Source organism: Pongo pygmaeus, chromosome 18 (genome assembly GCF_028885625.2).
Source record: "Pongo pygmaeus isolate AG05252 chromosome 18, NHGRI_mPonPyg2-v2.0_pri, whole genome shotgun sequence".
In the NCBI taxonomy this organism is placed as follows: Eukaryota; Metazoa; Chordata; class Mammalia; order Primates; family Hominidae; genus Pongo; species Pongo pygmaeus.
The window spans coordinates 3,977,019-3,995,802 of NC_072391.2; the positions used below are offsets into that span (position 1 = coordinate 3,977,019).

The 18,784-nt window shown below is 44.9% G+C and overlaps 1 protein-coding gene across 11 annotated transcripts in view; it reads right to left on the reverse strand.

Moving 5' to 3' along the window:
* Nucleotides 1-18,784, reverse strand: part of CREBBP (CREB binding protein) — a 154,894-nt gene that overhangs the window by 31,218 nt on the left and 104,892 nt on the right. For 8 of the 11 annotated variants that reach the window (XM_063655077.1, XM_063655076.1, XM_054455748.2 and 5 more), the window contains 8 exons: nucleotides 18,155-18,279; nucleotides 17,340-17,519; nucleotides 14,180-14,596; nucleotides 12,789-12,968; nucleotides 11,340-11,529; nucleotides 2,556-2,674; nucleotides 1,520-1,759; nucleotides 1,001-1,089 (listed from right to left, as the gene is read on the reverse strand). In XM_063655077.1, coding sequence (XP_063511147.1) covers nucleotides 1,001-1,089; nucleotides 1,520-1,759; nucleotides 2,556-2,674; nucleotides 11,340-11,529; nucleotides 12,789-12,968; nucleotides 14,180-14,596; nucleotides 17,340-17,519; nucleotides 18,155-18,279 — 1,540 coding nt within the window. The remainder of the gene's footprint in view (nucleotides 1-1,000; nucleotides 1,090-1,519; nucleotides 1,760-2,555; nucleotides 2,675-11,339; nucleotides 11,530-12,788; nucleotides 12,969-14,179; nucleotides 14,597-17,339; nucleotides 17,520-18,154; nucleotides 18,280-18,784) is intronic. The other 3 variants (XM_063655073.1, XM_063655071.1, XM_063655070.1) reach the window with 1 other exon arrangement.

Below are 18,784 nucleotides of genomic sequence, written 5' to 3' on the forward strand. Positions count from 1 at the left end.
TCATAAAACGGAGGCAACGTCACAGTTTGAGCAAGATTCCTGACCTGTGCCTCCACGCGTGGTGCGCTCACACTGCAGCCACACATGGACACTTACACGCTGTGGTACAGATAAGCTGACTTCTCAAACAACCCCAAAACTACGCAAGCTGTATTTTGTGGGAAACCACAACAAAAAATACTATTTTCACTCTCCATCTATTTTAAGACAGGAGATCTATTCTTTAGCCATCTTCATATTCCAAAAGAATGGCAAGTATTTCTTAAGCAGATCCACCACTCACAAAACCCTGAAATGGCCATCTTATAATAGGAGGGTGATGCTTGAACTCAATTAAAACACCAGATCTCATTTTGTATCGTGCTGCTAGTGTAAAATTTAAAAATAAAGATCATGGACCCTTTTCCTCTGCCTTAAAGGAAGTAGCACTCGTGCAAATCTTTCCATGAGACTGATCAGGCCAAATTACCCAGCAAATATTTGCAGGCAGAATAGTAAAATCCACATTTTGTACTCTATGAACATCTTGAAAAAGGCATGCCAGCCTTTATCAGAGTTACTCTCAACTTCAGACGCTTGCTTCTAGGGCTGCGTTTTAGAACGGGCATGGCTGAAGAAATAATGTACCTAATCCAAGTAGTACGGCAAGACTTGGCTCTGAGGTTACAGTTTTTACATGGTAAAAGTATGCTTTATAACTAACTAAGAGGCCATGGGCCTAAGTGACTAACAAGACACTGAAACCGAGCCACTTCTTTTTTTTCAAATAGAGATGGGGTCTCACTATGTTGCCAAGGCTGATAACATAACTCCTGGGCTCAAGCGATCCTCCCACCTCAGCCTCCCAAAGTGCTGGGATTACAGGCGTGAGCCACCACACCCGGCCTGAAACTGGGCCACTTTTTATTGGAACTTCAGGAAAGAAATAATGTACACGGACTATAACCAGATGAACGTGCCTTGCCCTAAGACATAATGCAGGATGCTGCTTGATGCTTACCTATTCTGATAGCTGTAGTAGGCAGCATCGCGAGGAATGGTACACAGCTGCTTCCCATAGCAGCACAAAGTCTGCGGGGAAAACTCATACTGCAAAAATAAAGGAGAAATACTTTTATATAAAAATACATTCCATTTACTGTCCTATAATGTTCTAGTCTACTATAGAGACTAGTAAATTATTTGTTAGTATATTAGACAGTTTTCTAACAATTTTAGTAGCTTTAAATACATTTTGGGATAGCATGTGATAGAACTGGCTGTAAGAGATATTTACTACAGACAGGTACCACAGGCGGAGAGGGGCAGCCAGAAACGCTTCCCCATGGCCTCCCTCAGTAAGTGCCTGTACACTCAGCTCTGATCACCCATCACATCACTTCAGGCATCAACTGTGTCACCAGACAGCAGACTGCACATATGCACTCCCAGTACACAGGTGTGGTCTCATATTAGTATAACACCCCTCTGGCTGGATTAACCAGGAAAATTCACTTTCCAGAAAAACTTAAAACTGTACCTTGCGTCCACAGCAATATCCAAGGGACTGCATGACAGGGTCAATTTCCTGCTCAAAGACCTCTGCAAGCTTACTGCAAAACTTATAGACTCGGGATGTCTTGCGATTATAGAGCCAGGCATTGTTGAACATGAGCCAGACGTCGTCCACATACTGCCAGGGCTCTTGGTATTGCCCTGTGTCCAGCTTCCGCTTGATGGTGGAGAGGTCCATGGGATTCTTTACGATGTCAAAATAGTCCTTAAAAAAAAAAAAGGTCTCAGTATAGGGAATCCCCCAATATCCAAATGCCAGTCTTATCTGGCAGCTTTGTTTTAAAATAATAGAAACAGAAAGTACCAAAATAACTTCCATTCCCAACAGTAAGAAATGGGAAATGAAAAGAAAATCACCTCTGACGCAACTGATTTTACTCACTAAAAGTGTAATTAATATTTTCAGGTATGATCACATTATAATACTTCAAAAGGCAAAGTAAAGAAAAATTGTTAAAAGATACTTCTAACAAAAAATTTTAAAAATAGATCTTTAATCCACTGAATTAAAATAGTGAACAAGTTTATCAGTGTGTATTTCTAGATATTCACTCTTGATCCTAGCAAGCAAAATGAAATTCCAAGACAAATATAAACACAAAGCTAGTAATGACTGCTACGCAGAATTGGCTGGGTCACCACGGCCTTTGCAAGGCTATCCAGGAATATAAAAGAGAGAAGCCCAAATATTTTTTTACAGTTCATGTTCACAAATTCTTTCAGACAAAAGTGACACAAGGCCCCAAATATAAAGTGAAGTCTCAGGGGCATGTGCCTCCCTTGCTTCAGTACACCCCTCCAAGGACCAGGGCTTCATGAACAGGTGAAATCAAACAAAATAAACACTTTCGTTGATAACTGTTAACAGACAACAGTTTTTTATATTAGGAGAACAATCTTCAAGGCAGGGGGATTATTTTATCTAATTTCAAGAGATAAAACAATGGACACTCAGAAGTCACACCGGCAAAGTTATAATCTATTTTTATGAATTAACTTACTGGAATTCCGAGGAGCTGGGGATCTACAGGCTGCCGGAAAGGTAATGACTCTGGGTCCTGTCGATACAGTGCTTCTAGGGTTGGCATGAGGGCCTGGCGTAACTCCTCTGGTTTAAAGACTGCAGAGAAAACATCAAGAAAAGACACTTTGTAAAAGGTGCTCAGATCCCTCCTACCTCACATTTAAAACAGAATCCTGGCTGCTGTGACGTCCCAGGCACGATGCTCCTAAGGCACTCGAGGAGCTCTCGTCCATCATCGTTAAGGACTAAAGCTTCTGAAAATGCACTAGCGTCAGAACTGCATTCAGCTTCTGAGGCAAAATACAACACTGAGAAGTTTGCTTCTTCCACGAAAGGTTTCCAACATTAAAAACTTGCTGAAAAAGAAAGTAAAGCTAACTCCCAAACCTGTCTCATTCATCAAACTGGGTGGCAAATAAAGCCATTTCAGGCTGGGCATGGTGGCTCACACATGTAATCCCAGCACTTTGGGAGACTGAGTCGGGCAGATCACCTGAGGTCAGGAGTTCAAGACCAGCCTGACCAACGTAGTGAAACCTCGTCTCTACTAAACACAAAATTAGCCTGGTGTGTGTCGGGGGTGCCTATAAGCCCTGCTACTTGAGAGGCTCAGACAGGAAAATTGCTTGAACCCAGGAGATGGAGGTTGCAGTGAGCCGAGATTGCGCCACTGCACTCCAGCCTGGGCAACAAAAGCAAAACTCTGTCTCAAAAAAAAGACCATTTCATTGGAAGGGACCTTAAAAGATCCTCTGAGGAAAGTTTTTTTATCCTTGGCTAAATTAAATTCAGGCCACTGGAGACAAACAGTTTTGAATCTCATAAATGTAAATAGTAACAGCTACAAAATAAAGCATTTTTATAAAAAGTTCCATATTGCTTACTCCCACATTTACTAATGCCAATTTCTCCAACCCCTCAGCCACCTTACTGCCTACTACACTTTCTGTTGTCACTAATACAAACATAAAATACTGGCTGCCAAACACATTCAAGATGGTACATTCATACAAACCCTCAACGAGTATGGGAACAGGTGCCGGGGAAGCTGTTCAGTGTGGGAGGCCGGCCAGTCAGCAGTCAGCGTGTCATGACCCCACCTGGCTCATGTTCACTCACACAGAGAAGAAACTGGAGGCAAAGATGTCTCAGGCATTCTGATGCCTTAGCTTATAAGTGATATATTTTTTCTTTGTGTTCTTTAATTTTTAATTTAATTATTATTTTTGAGACAAGGTCTCACTCTGTTGCCCAGGTTGGGGGACACTGGCATCATCCTGGCTCACTGTAGCTTCAACCTCCCAGGCTCAAGCCACCCTCCTGCCTCAGCCTCAGGAGTAACTGGGACTACAGGTGTGTGCTACCATGCGTGACTCATTTTTAAATTTTTTGTGGAGATGAGGTCTCACTATGTTGTCCAAGCTGGTCTCGAAATCCTGAGCTCAAGCGTTCCCCCTGCCTCAGCCTTACAAAGTGCTGAGATTATGGGCACTAAGCTATCATGCCCAGGTTTTTTTTTTTTTTTTTTTTTGAGACAGAGTCTTGCTCTGTCACCCAGGCTGGAGTGCAGTGGTACGATCTCGGCTCACAGCAACCTCTGCCTCCTGAGTTCAACTGATTCTCCTGCCTCAGCCTCCCAAGTAGCTGGAATTACAGGTGCCCAGCACCACGCACAGCTGATTTTTGTATTTTTAGTAGAGACAGGGTTTCATCATGTTGGCCAGACTGGTCTCGAACTCTTGACCTCAAATGATCCACCCGCCCTGGCCTTCCAAAGTGCTGGGACTACAGGCATGAGCCACTGTGCCCAGCCATCATGCCCATCTCATTTTATATTTTTAGAGACAGAGTCCTGCTCCATCGCCCAGGCTGGAGGGCAGTGTGGTGGCGCCATCATAGCCACTGCAGCTGCAAACTCCTGGGCTCAAGTGATCTTGTGGTATCACTATGTTGCCCAGGCTGGTATTGAACTCTCGGCCTCAAGTGACTCTCCTGCCTCAGCCTCTCAAAGCAATAACATTATAGGTGTGAGCCACTGGGCCTGGTCTGTTTTTTGTATCTTGAAAAGATTTTTTTTTTTTTTGAGCTGGACTTCCGCTCTTGTTGCCTAGGCTGGAGTGCAATGGCGTGATCTTGGCTCACTGCAATTTCCGCCTCCCGGGTTCAAGCGATTCTCCTGCCTCAGCCTTCCGAGTAGTTGGGATTACAGGCATGCACCACCACACCCAGCTAATTTTGTATTTTTAGTAGAGACTGGGTTTCTCCATGTTGGTCAGGCTGGTCTCAAACTCCTGACCTCAGGTGATGTGATCTGCTCGCCTCAGCCTCCCAAAGTGCTGAGATTACAGGTGTGAGCCACCATGCCCGGCTGAAAAGATTTCTTACAACAGATAAGTGGTAAACTGTAATTTAAAAATCAGATTAAAATATGATAAACATTTAAAGTTCCAGTTGGGAAGTGGCAAGCATCAGGTACATGGACCTGCCATCAATTTTGTGTGGGGTGGGGATGGTCTAACTTGACAAATTCTGGAAAGCGCCATCAGATTCCTAACTGGTGAAAGCAAAAGTTAAAAGTTGGAAGGAAAAACCCATGTGTTTAACAGGCTCACTTTAGAGATGAAAACAGGCACACCAAGGACATGCCTCAGGGCTCATTCTCATCAGAGCCCAGCATCCAGACTCTTGACCAACCTCCGCAGACACTGCCTCCTCTCCAGGGCACCTGGCTGCTTCAGACCTCCAACAGCGGCCTGAGGTCTGGGCAACCAGGTAAAAACCCCAATGCAGCACTCCCCACGCACACGGTCCCCAGGACTTGAAGGTGCAAAGGCCTGGTCTAGGGTGCAGATGTGCCCTTCAGAAGCGTCAGAAACACACATCCTTGCTTCCCACTAACTCCTTTCTTCTGTTTTATGCAGAGACGAAGCAGCATTTGGTAGTCTTTGAATAACTCTTTATGAGAAAACAATTATGTAACGAATAGCCTTTTGATTTCTCTAAATGAGGGGTTGGCAAATTATGACCAAGAGGCCAAATGTGGCTTGCTTTTCTGTATGGCCCAAGAGCTAACAATGGATTTCATATTCTTTAATGTTTGGCAGAAAAAAAAGAAAAGAATACTATTTCATGACATGTGAAAATCACACAAAATTCAAGTGTTAGTCTCCAAAAATACAGCTTTACTGGCACATAGCTGTGCTCATTCGTGTATATAGGATCTGTAGCTGCCTCCGCGCCACAGTGGCAGCACTGAGGAGTGGTAACAGAGGCCCCAGGACGCACAAAGCCCACAGCGTGGACCACTGGGCCTCTGCATGGAGAAGGCCTGCAGACCCTGTCACCGCCCCAGTGGTAATCGGGAGTGACAGGGCCTGAAACAAGTGTCACTTTGGTTGATCATTTATTCATTCATTAAATAACTATATAATTCTGTGCTGAGGAGAGCATTTTCTTTTCTTTTTTTTTTTTTTTTGAGACGGAGTCTCGCTCTGTCACCCAGGCTGGAGTGCAGTGGTGCAATCTCGGCCCCCGAAGTGCTGGGATTACAGGCGTGAGCCACCGTGCCCAGCCGAGGAGAGCATTTTCAAACTCCTGTCTTCACCAGCACCTTTCTGTAAGGAGATCCCATATACGCAGAAGTGAAGTCAGGAGTGTATGTGAACTGCGCCGCTCCCCTCCTCTGGCCCGAGGACCTGCTCCACGCAGCAGGGCTGTTGCAGGGCACCAGCATCTCCCAAAAACGCGGCTCTCGAGCCCTTGGAGGCTGCTGTCTCATATCGTAGTCCCCAGCCCCTGTGACTACTGAAATTTCAGCAAATGAATAATATTACAAAAAATAAAAAACTCAGTTCCTCGGTCACCCTGGTCACATTTTTTTTTTTTTTTTTTTTGAGACGGAGTCTTGCTCTGTCGCCCAGGCTGGAGTGCAGTGGTGCGATCTCGGCTCACTGCAAGCTCCGCCTCCTGGGTTCACGCCATTCTCCTGCCTCAGCCTCCCGAGTAGCTGGGACTACAGGCGCCTGCCACCATGGCCAGCTAATTTTTTGTATTTTTAGTAGAGACGGGGTTTCACTGTATTAGCCAGGATGGTCTCGATCTCCTGACCTCGTGATCCGCCCGCCTCGGCCTCCCAAAGTGCTGGAATTATAGGCGTGAGCCACCACGCCTGGCCACCCTGGTCACATTTTAGGTGCTCAAGTTATAGCACTGCCCTAGGCCCTTTTATGTGCTGTAAGATGAAGATTATTTCACCAAAACTGAAACCAATTTTTTTTTTTCTGAGACGAGGTCTTCTGGAGTGCAGTAGCGTAATCACAGCTCACTGCATGCAAACTTGACCTCCTAGGCTCAAGCAACCCTCCTAATTCAGTCTCATGAGTAGTGAGGACTATAAGCATGTACCACCATAACCAGCTGTTTTTTTATTTTTTTCTATAGAGACAGGGTCTCACCATGTTGCCCAGGCTGGTCTTGAACTCTGGGCCTCAAGTGATCTTCCCACCTCAGCCTCCAAAAGTGCTGGAATTGCAGGTGTGAACCCCAATGCCCAGCTTGAAACAATTCTGTTTTGAGACGAAGTTTCTCTCTTGTTGCCTAGGCTGGAGTGCAATGGCACGATCTCAGCTCACTGCAACCTCCGACGCCTCCCGGATTCAAGTGATTCTTCTGCCTCAGCCTCCTGAGTACCTGGGATTACAGGCATGCGCCACCAGGCCCGACTAATTTTTGTATTTTTAGTAGAGACGGGGTTTCGCCATGTTGGCCAGGCTGGTCTGGAACTCCTGACCTCAGGTGATCCACCTGCCTCAGCCTCCCAAAGTGTTGGGATTACAGGTGTGAGCCACTGTGCCCGGCCTGAAACAATTTTTATAACACTAAATTATCATTTGCCTTTTGCACTATGTTGGACATCTGCACAGATGGGAAAAAAGCAATCTTTTTTTTTTTTTGAGAAGGAGTCTCACTCTGTTGCCCAGGCTGGAGTGCAGTGGCGTAATCTCGGCTCACTGCAACCTCCACCTCCGGGGTTCAAGTGATTCTCCTGCCTCAGCCTCCCGAGTAGCTGGGACTACAGGCGCATGCTGCCACACCCGGCTAAAAAGCAAAAACAAAGGAAAAGAAAGCCAACATCACCAAACTCTACGTTATCACACACTGCTGCTGCTGCACAGTCACAAGAAAAAAAATACCAGCCATGCTTAAGAAAATTTGTTTAAAATTTTTTTTTTTTTTTTGGTAGAGATGGGTTCTTGCTATTTTGCACAGGCTGGCTTGAACTCCTGGCCTCAAGTATTCCTCCTGCCTTAGCCTCCCAAAGTCCTTGGATTATAGGCATAAGCCACTGCTCCCGGCCAAGAAAAAATATTCTTTAAGACATGGTCTCACTCTCTCATCCAGGCTAGAATGCACTGGCACAATCATGGTTCACTACAGCCTCAACCTCCTGGGCTCAAGCAATCCTCCCACCTCAGCCTCCTGAGCCACTGGGACCACAGGTGCACCACCACACCTGGCTAATTTTTAAATTGTTTTGTAGAGACAGGGTCTCACTACGTTGCCCAGGCTGGTCTTGAACTCCTGACCATAAGTGGTCCTCCTGTGTTCGCCTCCCAAAATGCTGGGATTATAGGTGGGAGCCGCTGTGCCCACTCATTTCTTAATTAATTAATTTATTTATTTTTGAGATAGGGCCTTGCCCTATTGTCCAGGCTGGAGTCCAACAGTGGCATCACAGCTTGCTGCAGCCTTGGATCCCCAAGCTCAAGTGATCCTGCTGCCTCAACCTCCTGAGTAGCCAGGACTACAGGCATGCACCACCACACTTGGCTGATTTTTAATTTTTTGTAGACAGGGTCTTACTATGTTGCCCAGGCTGGTCTTGAACTCCTGGCTTCAAGTGATCCTCCCACTCTGGCCTTCCAAAGTGCTGAGATTACAGATGTGAACCACCACACCTGGCTGAAAAAATATTCTTGATGAGGTAGTAAAAAGTATTCCTTGTATTAAATCTTAAGCCTTTGGTACATGCCTTTTTTTTTTTTTTTTTTTTTTTTTAGACGGCGTCTCGCTGTGTCTCCCAGGCTGGAGTGCAGTATCTCAGCTCACTACAAGCTCCGCCTCCCGGGTTCACGCCATTCTCCTGCCTCAGCCTCCCGAGCAGCTGGGACTACAGGCGCCCGCCACCACGCCCGGATAATTTTGTGTATTTTGTTTAGTAGAGACGGGGTTTCAACGTATTAGCCAGGATGGTCTCGATCTGCTGACCTCGTGATCCGTCTGCCTTGGCCTCCGAAAGTGCTGGGATTACAGGCGTGAGCCACCGCGTCTGGCCTCCTGGTCCATGTCTTTTATTCTGTGTGATGAAACATTCTGTGTATCTCATCACAGAATAAAAGATGTGTGCTGCATATGCACAGTGGCCACAATAGGATGCAGTACTTGTGCAAGTGTCGGAATTTACAGCTGAAGTAGCTGCTTGCCCTCATGGAACACATTAAAACTTTCAAGAATGACTGAGAGATAAGCTATAGTTACTAAGCTCTGATTATATGTCAGACATTTTCTCCGAAATGAAAGAGGGCCAGTTACTTCAAGGACAACCGACAGTATTTGTTGCCAATGATAAAATTTGGGCTTTCATAAAAAAATCAAATGTTTTGGAAAACTTGTACACGGGCTTGACAGCTTCTCAAAATTTATTATTAGTATTATTTTTTGAGACAGGGCCTCACTCTGTCACTTAGGCTGGAGTACAGTGACATGATCATGGCTCAGTGCATCTTTGACCTCCCAGGCTCAGGCGATTCTCCCACCTCAACCTCTCGAGTAGCTGCAGCTACAGGCATGCACTACCATGCCCAGCTAATTTTTTTTTTAATAGAGATTAGGTTTTGCCATGTTGCCTAGGCTGGTCTTGAACTCCTGAGCTCCAGGCTAGAGTGCAGTGGTGCAATCATAGACCCTGAATTCCAGGGCTCAAGCAATCCTTCCCCCTCAGCCTCCCAAAATGTGAGCCATCATGCATGCCCTGCTTTTCAAAGTTGGTAAGACTTGTTTGAAGAGACTGATGGTGGTATTAACAAATGTTGATTTTTTTTTTGACACTGTATAGTGAAATATGTCAACATATGGAAAATCTGCAGAACTTAAGTGTCAATGGAAAAAAAAATCATGCAAGCACAAAAGATCCATTCCAAGTACAAGATGGATCAATGGATTCTAATGTCACAGAGTATGAAAAATCCAGTGCTATAGATTCTGGTTCAATGTCGCAACTAACCTTTAAGAAACTTTCACTGGTTGAATTTTGGTAAAGTATCAAAGAATATCCACAATCAGCTGAAAGGGCTATGAAGATACTTCTCCCTTTACCAACTACAGGATTTTCTTCATACACTTCAACCAAAATAACCAATCACAACACAGTAAATGTAGAGGCAGATGCCCTTAATAACATCACTATTCTTACTTATTTTTGTTTTGGAAAAATCATTTTTCATATACATGTTTTCTGTGGGTGCCATGTAACAGACTATTTTAAATGAACTAAATATTTAAAAATTTTTCTCTTTTTTTTGAGACAATAATCTCACTTTTGTTTCCCAGGCTAGAGTGCAGTGATGTGATCCAGGCTCACTGCAGCCTCAAACTCCTAGGACCAGGCAATCCTGACGCTTCGGCTTCTCGAGTAGCTAGAATTACAGGCGTGCACCACCACACCTAGCTAGTTTTATTTTAGTTTTGTAGCGATGGAGTCTTGCTATGTTGCTCAGGCTGGTTTTGAACTCCCAGCATCAAGCAAGCCTCCCATCTCAGCCTCCCAAAGTGCTGGGATTAAAGGTGTGAGCCACTGTACTCAAACTTCTCAATTTTAGTTTCCTAAAGACTAAGCAATGATAGATAATCCACACAAACAACAACTCTCTGGGGCCCTCAATTTCTAAGAGTATGAAGAGCCCTGAGATTCACTGTACTCCACTCTCTCCAGGGTCCCTTCCAGCTGCAGAGTAACATGGTCTCAGTCTCTAACACTTCTCTGCAATCTTTCCCAAAAGTGTCATCTGCAGCCTTGAACTTTCTGAGTCCCATCTCCCATTTCTAAGGTTCACTTGACAATTTTCTGACACCCTGTTATCTCTTTAATTTGGATACATCTCAAATGGATTCCATCCAACTTCCACTGTGAGGCGGGCTTACCCCACACATCTCAGACCCCAAAGCTGCCTAATCTAGCCCTCCCCGATGTCTCACTACACGGGGTTCCTAGGCGCCACCCTGCCCCTCACTCTGCATGCTCAGCTTCCTCACTGTACCGGCAGAAACCTGCTGCCTCCAGGTCACCCTGTGCTATCATAATGATCATTTTCCTTAAATTATGGCTTTTTTGGTTATTCTCCTACTCACATACATCACTGGTTCTTTATACTTTTATGAGTAAAGCCAAGCTCCTTAACCTGCTCAAGGACCCAGACACATTTCAACCCGGCCCCTGCCAGCACCATCAGAAGACAGCTCTGCAGCCTGGGTGCCCTCGGAGCTGCAGCTCATCTCTCACTCCTAACATGAGCCCCACAGGCACAGGGCAGGGGTCCTGCTCAGCCTCAGTGTTTCTGCAGGGGAAAGTCTGGAGAATGGCAGGCAAGAAAGGTAAAAGGGCAGATAGAATTATGTTTCTACTCTAGCTTTTAATCCTCCACGTGGAATCCTAACACTGTGGAAAAGCAGCATGGTTTAATAAGGTAATGAATAAATGGCCTACTTTTTTTGCGTGGTTGCGAAGGAGATGTTGACTGAGAGGCTGTGCCGTTAGTGCTACTCTCTTCTTCCTCTTTAACTTCTACTTTCACTTCAGGTTTCTTTTCATCCACTTCCATTGGTTCTGATTTCTGCTCTGCTGTGTCTGTTTCTTCTTTAACTTGGGAAGCTCCTTGCAAATCCTCCTCCATCATCTTGAGAAAAACATTACAGATAACATATGAATATCAAACACCTTTATGTTACCGCAACCTCACTGGAAGACTCTTACAAGCCTAAAACAGGTTTGTTAAAACCTTCTTCTAGTCAGAGTTGCATTTATGATTCCTCTTCTCCTCCGGAAGAAGAAATAAAGTACTTGGTGTTCATTAAGTCACTTCAATACAGAGTCAGTGCAATTATGGTCCTAAATTTAAAAGTGTTTTTTTTTTTTTTTTTTTTTGAGACAGAGTCTGACACCCAGGCTGGAGTGCAGTGGCAAGATCTTGGCTCACTGCAATCTCCCCCTCCTGGGTTCAAGCAATTCTCCTGCCTCAGCCTCCCGAGTAGCTGGGATTACTTGTGCATACCAGCACACTCGGCTAATTTTTTATATTTTTGGTAGATATGGGATTTCATTATGTTGGCCAGGCTGGTCTCGAACTCCTGACCTCAAGTGATCCACCTGCCTCGGCCTCCCAAAGTGCTGGGATTACAGGTGTGAGCCATAGCTCCCAGACTAATTTACAAGTTTTTAAATGTAAAAGTGCTTTAAAAATTGCACATACTCAGATTTTTGACATACACACATTTCTAATTTGGAATAAGAATCTCCTTGAAAATTGGGGCAGGGACCAAAAGTCCTTCTCAGAGGCAGGAGGTGTGGTATGAGACAGGAAGGAGCAGTGGGGACTGTGGCTAATTGGAGAGCCCGCTACAGTTGGTGCTCACAACCAGACTGCTGTCACACAGGGATGCAGGCACAATGCTGAAAGCATCTCATTTTTCAAGAAAAGCCAGAAATCTAGAGTTTTATTTGCAATTTCCTGATTTTTAAGGTACTGTGTGGGCCAAACACATTTACAGGCTGGATCCAGCCCACGGTCTGCCAGTTTTCAGCTTCTGCCATAGGTTAATTAGTAAATGAATCCACCACCCCTTCTGTAGTCTACCTCTGCAGAACTAGAAATGAATGGAGAACATAAAATAAAAGGCTGTTGGATGATTCAAATATTTCAAATATAAGCCAGTATTCTTCATTTCAGGCAAAATAAACCCACCACTCATATTTAAAAATGAAAAACCAAGCTGTTTTAAATCAATTTCCTATACACTGAACCCTGAACCCACATTCAAACAGAATATTTTAACTAAAGTCAGGGATACCCACGGCAGGCTCCAAGCCTCGCCCGAGGACACCTGGGTGAAGCTGCGATACGCAGTCATCAACGCATTCCTAGGGAGCGGCACCCACCTCAGACCTGGGCTCCCCTTTGGATTCACCAGGATCGGGCTCAGTGTCCTCTGTCTGGGTCTCCGTCTTCATTTCCAGCACAGGTACGTCAGGTCCCGGCTGCTGGGAATTGGTTTCTGCGCTGGCCACCGAGGAGGGGGTAGGGACTCTGTTATCAATGCTGGCTGCTGCCTGGGAAAGCTGTGAAAAAACCGAAAGCACTGACTTCAGTAAGCAAGGCAACATAAACGATCTTCAACTATGCCGCTCATGCAACCTACAATTTCCCGTTAACATTTCTCAATACTGATCCAGCAGGTACCCTTCTGTGAAACCGAAGAACGGAGGTTAAAGTAGGAATGAGTTCTAGAGGGAGGTAACAGCAGCCAGAGGAACAACTCAGGTCTTGCCACTAAGGCAGAGGAAACAGCAGAGCTTTTCAAAGTTTGACATAAAATTATTTTCTCAAAGTTTTCTAGCTAAATCATGAAATCTCGTATTTTGAAATTAATTCCCTTCAGTATGGTGGTTAACGTGTATGGTAAAAGACTGAATTATGAATGTCTAAGCACATCTGTAGGGAGGGAAATCAAGTGCCTACCCAAAGACAGAGTGTTACCCGGCCTGTGTGAACGGTAGGAACATGGGTGCTGGTGGAGTAAATGAACATTACAAGAAGGAACCACTAAAAGAATTCCTAATTTGCAAATTCTTACTCAATGGAATTTTTTTTTTTTTCCAGATGGAGTCTCACTCTGTCACCTAGGCTGGAGTACAATGTTGCAATCTCGGCTCAATACAATTTCTGCCTCCCAGGCTCAAGCGATTCTCCCGCCTCAGCCCCCCGAGTAGCTGGGAATACAGGCACCCGCCATCATGCCCGGCTAATTTTTGTATTTTTGTAGAGACAAGGTTTCACAACTTTGGCCAGGCTGGTCTCCAACTCCTGACCTCCGGTGATCTGCCCGCCTCAGCCTCCCAAAGTGGTGGGATTATAGGCGTGAACCACCGCGCCCAGCCTCAATGGATTTTTAAGTAAACAAACAAAAGATGACAATGTCTCGCTCTGTTGCCCAGGCTGGAGTACAGGGGCGTGATCTTGGCTCACTGTAACCTGTACCTCCTAGGCTCAAGTGATCTTCCCACCTAGGCTTTCCGAGTGGCTGGGACTACAGGCACACATCACCATGCTTGTCTAGTTAAAAAAAAATTTTTTTTTGTAGAGACGAGGTCTCACTATGTTGCCCAGGCTGGTCTTGAACTCATGGGCTCAAGTGATTCTCCCACCTTGGCCTCCCAAAGTGCTGAAATTACAGGTGTGAACCACCGTGCCTGGCCTGACAAACAATTTTTATGGGAAAATTATCTTCTAAGAGTCTTGGCCCAAAAACAGCAGAGAGAGAGAGGCTTACCGGTGTGCCAGGAGGCTGGGCGTGCACGGGCGTCGGCTGTTGCTGTGATGACTGAGGGGTAGCCACAGACGGGGGCTGAACTGGGGTTTGAGGCTGCGGGGTCACCTGGGCCTGGGCTGCTGCTTGGACTGTAGGGGTGCTCTGGGTTTGGGTAGCACTGGGCACTGAGCCAGGAGTCGGGGTGGGAGTCTGCCCGGAAGACGACACAGGAGTTGATGGCTGAGTGGGAGCTGCTGGCTGGGGAGGAGTCATCCCAGGTGGTGTCGTGTGCTGGAGAGATGGCATGCCAGCAGCCGTGGAAGCAGGAGGCGGTGTTGGGTGCAGTGGTGACTGTGTCACTGGAGGGCAAGGCAGCTGGCTGGCCTGAGGCCCCAGCATGTTGAGAGGGTTAGGAAGAGCAGCACCAGGCACCTGTCCCTACCAGAAATGGACAGAGTATGTTAAAATTATTTCTCTCATTTGAAAATGTAGCAAAACATTTGAAAAATTAAATGTATGAAAAAAAAAATTTTTTTTTTTGAGACAGAGTTTCACTCTTGTCGCCCAGGCTGGAATGCAATGGTGCGATCTCGGCGCACCACAGCCTCTGCCTCCCGGGTTCAAGCAATTCTCCTGTCTCAGCTTCTCAAGTAGCAGGGATTACAGGTGCCCGCCACCACACCCAGCTAATTTTTCTGCTTTTAGTAGAGATCGGGTTTTGCCATGTTGGCCAGGCTCGTCTCAAACTCCTGACCTCAAGTGATCCTCCCCCCTCGGCCTCCCAAAGTACTGGGATTACAGGCGTGAGCCACTGCGCCCAGACAAATGTATGGGAATTTAATCACATTTTCTTGGGAGTGTTCTGCTTGTGAAAATTCATCGAGCTATACACTTGTAATGGCCACTCCTGAATAACGGTAAAACTACACACATTTCTTATAGTCTGATTTATATAATTAAAACAACCATTGCAACTTATGGCTTAAACAAACACATCTACAGCAGTCCCCTCATAGCCACTCGGATACATTCCAAGACCCCCAGTCTTGGAATGCCTGAAACTGTGCATAGTACTGAACCCAATATTTACCAAGATTTTTGGATCTGACAACCAAAGTGGAGACTCAGTGACTAACAGGTGGGTAGTGTCTACAGTGTGGAAATGCTGGACAAATAAATGATTCACATCCCTGGTGGCACAGAGTGGGATGGTGAGGGAATTCATCATGCAACTTGGAATGGCACTCAATTTAAAACTTTTTTTTTTTTTTTTTTTTTTTTTTATTAAAAGACAAGAGTCTCGCTCTGTCACCCAGTCTGGAGTGCAATGGCGTGATCTTGGCTCACTGCAACCTCCATCTCCCGGGTTCAAGTGATTCTCCTGCCTCAGCCTCCTCAGTAGCTGGGATTACAGGCGTGCAACACCATGCCTGGCTAATTAATTTAAAACTTATGAATTGTTTATTCCCAGAATTTTCCACTTAATATTTTTGGACCACAGTTGACCCCAGGTAACTGAAACCTCAGAAAGTGAAATGACAGATTGGGGGGGCCACTGTACATTGACCCAGCCTATAAGCTTCATGTTCTGTAACATGTACCCAATGTTCTTTAACATTTTCTAAGCTTAGCTTAGAAAAAGGTTTTTTTTTTTTTTTTTTTTTTAAGTGCTTCTTCCCTGGGGACTATAAAATAAATAAATAAAAATAAGAATAAAAGTTATTGACCATAAATATATACATCCATAAATACCCTTAACAATTAAAAATTTAAAAAAAAAATTCTCTCTGACACACATACACACACGTTAGTTACTGAAAGAGAACTGTTTCAGTGCAGTGGTTCTATACTGGGGAGACACTTCAGAATTATTTGTGAACATTTTAAAAATGATTCTGAATCACTGTTCTAGAGCAGGGGTTGGCAATCTCCCAGGGCCAAACACACTGAGCTGCTTGTTTCTGTAAATAAAGCTTTATTGGCACACAGCCACCTCATTTATGTACCACAGCAGCTTCTGCACTACAAGAACAGAAGTAAATGATGAAAACCAAGACTGAATGGCCTGCGAAGCTGAAAATATTTAGTATCTGGCCCTTTACACGAAGTTTGCTAATCCTTGTTCCAGAGAAATGAAATGTTATAGAAAGTTAAGAATAATCATTTAGTGAGGAAATCTAATATATAATAATGACTTATGCAGCATTATTTCACATTAAAAACTCAAAACAAGGCTGGGTGCGGTAGCTTACTCCTGTAATCCCAGCACTTTGGGAGGCCGAGGTGGGTGGATCACCTGAGGTCAGGAGATCGAGATCAGCCTGGCCAACACGGTGAAACCCTGTCTCTACTAAAAATACAAAAAAAAAAAAATTAGCTGGGTGTGGTGGCGGGCGTCTGTAAACCCAGGTACTTGGCAGGCTTAGGCAGGAGAACCGCTTGAACCTGGGAGGCGGAGGTTGCAGAGCTGAGATTATACCACTGCACTCCAGTCTGGGCAACAAAACAAGATCCTGTCTCAAAACAGACAAACAAACAAAGAAAACTTAAAACAAGAATTTTACCTTTTAGGGAGGATTTTGTCTGTTTTAAATACATGTATATTTTGTATACAGTAGCAATCATATGCACTACAACTAACAAAAGAGGAAAAAAGGAAGGAATAAATGGAAAATCATTTTCTTCAGCTCTAGATTGAGAAATTAAAAACATTTAACAAGAAGGGAACTACTGAAATGATTCTGTTAGCTTGATTTCACCTGGCAGTGGAGACAGGTCAAAAGATATGAAAACCAAATCATTAAGAGTGAATTCATGGGTCCTTCTCACTCCCTTTTTAAAATCCGAATGCCTCTCAGGGTCACGTTAAACTTAGAATTTAAAATACACAAACAAAAAATAAGAAAACAAAAACCCAAAGATCAAAACACAAAAGCATACAAACCAAAAATTCTAAATCCATTCCCACTTTTGCATATAGTTAACCCAGAAAGGATAAGAGAAATTCCAAACGAGGTAAGGACTACAGGACAAAGGTGGGGAAAATAAAGAGAAGCTGATACAAAGAAATGAAATCTGTATTCTGGAATTTTAATTTCCACGAAGGAACACAGAAAAATAACAAAATTTAAAACAAGAATTTTATTTCTTAGGGAGCCATGGTCCCAGTGGGGCACAGTACCTGTGACACGCCTGTTTGGGCTGGCGGCTGCCCCATGCCCACACTCATCGTCCCGCTGGATGACGGGAACTGGTTCTGTGGCAGAAACTGGCTCTGAGCAGGTGCCTGGGCCATCATGTTGTTGGTGTGTGCGCCCATCATGTTCGGAGGCTGAGGCATTCGGGAAGGAGAAATGGCCATCTACGAGACAAGCACCACCAGAGCTGTAGTTCGGAAGCTGACGGCCAGAGTTTTCAAGGTGAGCCAGAATGACCCAAGGCTTCACAACCCCAGAGGATGGCAAGCACAGGGCTCACATCCCGCCCTTCCTCATGGGAAGAGACCACCACTTGCTAAGAACTCCCGGGCTCCTGGACACCTTACACACTTTCTCAGGCAATCTCTCAAATGAGCCAGCTTCAAAATGTCCTCTGAATAGAAATCAATAGCAGGCTATAATTTAAAGTTTAAGACATGCCTATGAGTTCTCTAAAGTGTTTAGAAAGCAGCCTCGGAAGAGCGAGCTCTCAGTCAACAGATGCTGACAATTCCCTGCTGGCCACATATCTGAGGCTGCCTTCTCCAGCCTTGGAACTCCCACATTCTCACAAAGCCACACATTCCTATGAATTTGTTATTCCAATAAAATAACTAACAGTCAAATAATTCTGTGTAGTAATGGTTTTTTTTAAATGAGAGATGAAAGAAATAAAGCATAACCCAAATTCAAAGGAACAAGAACCACAGGATTCTCAAGTGACATGAATTCTGCTGCTTAGATAATGTTCCATGTGAGAGGGAGGGCTATGTGCAGCACAGCGAAAGAGAACACTTACCCCTGGCACTGAGCTCATGCTGTTCATCTGGACAGAGTGGTTCATTGGGGAGGCTGCACGAGGTCCCATGGGTGCTTGTGGCAACTGGACGTTCCCCAAGGACATGGGGTTAAATGAATTCATCCCTGTAAATGTACCCACAACGGTTCATTAGGAAACGCACCCACAGGAAAACAGAATTACAACTTGCTAAATAAACTCTAAGTAAAATAAGATGGAACACACAGGCAACAGAAAACTGAAAAGAAAGCACCCAATTAATCAATGAAGATGATGAAGGAACATACTTCTCCATATCCAGAGAAAATGGCATCAATGTAGGGGTGGTGATGGTGGCATGGTGAGGGGTACCAGGGAAGGACGAGGACATGAAGGCATAAGGTTGGGTAAGACAGGAACAAGTAAGTGAGACATTAAACGAGGCTGTGGTAGAGCTGAGCCAGAGGGCAGAGTATCAAAGTATCATAGCAACAAAGAGGATGAGGAGGTGCCCTGAAAGAAGAACAGCACCCCCACAATCTACAGAAGAGATGTTTCCAGAGACCAGGGCAAGCTTCTGTGTACACCCATACCTAATGCCTCTGGAGCAGCTGGCGCCCATCATCCGAGGATTCCCAGCTCCTTGCTGGG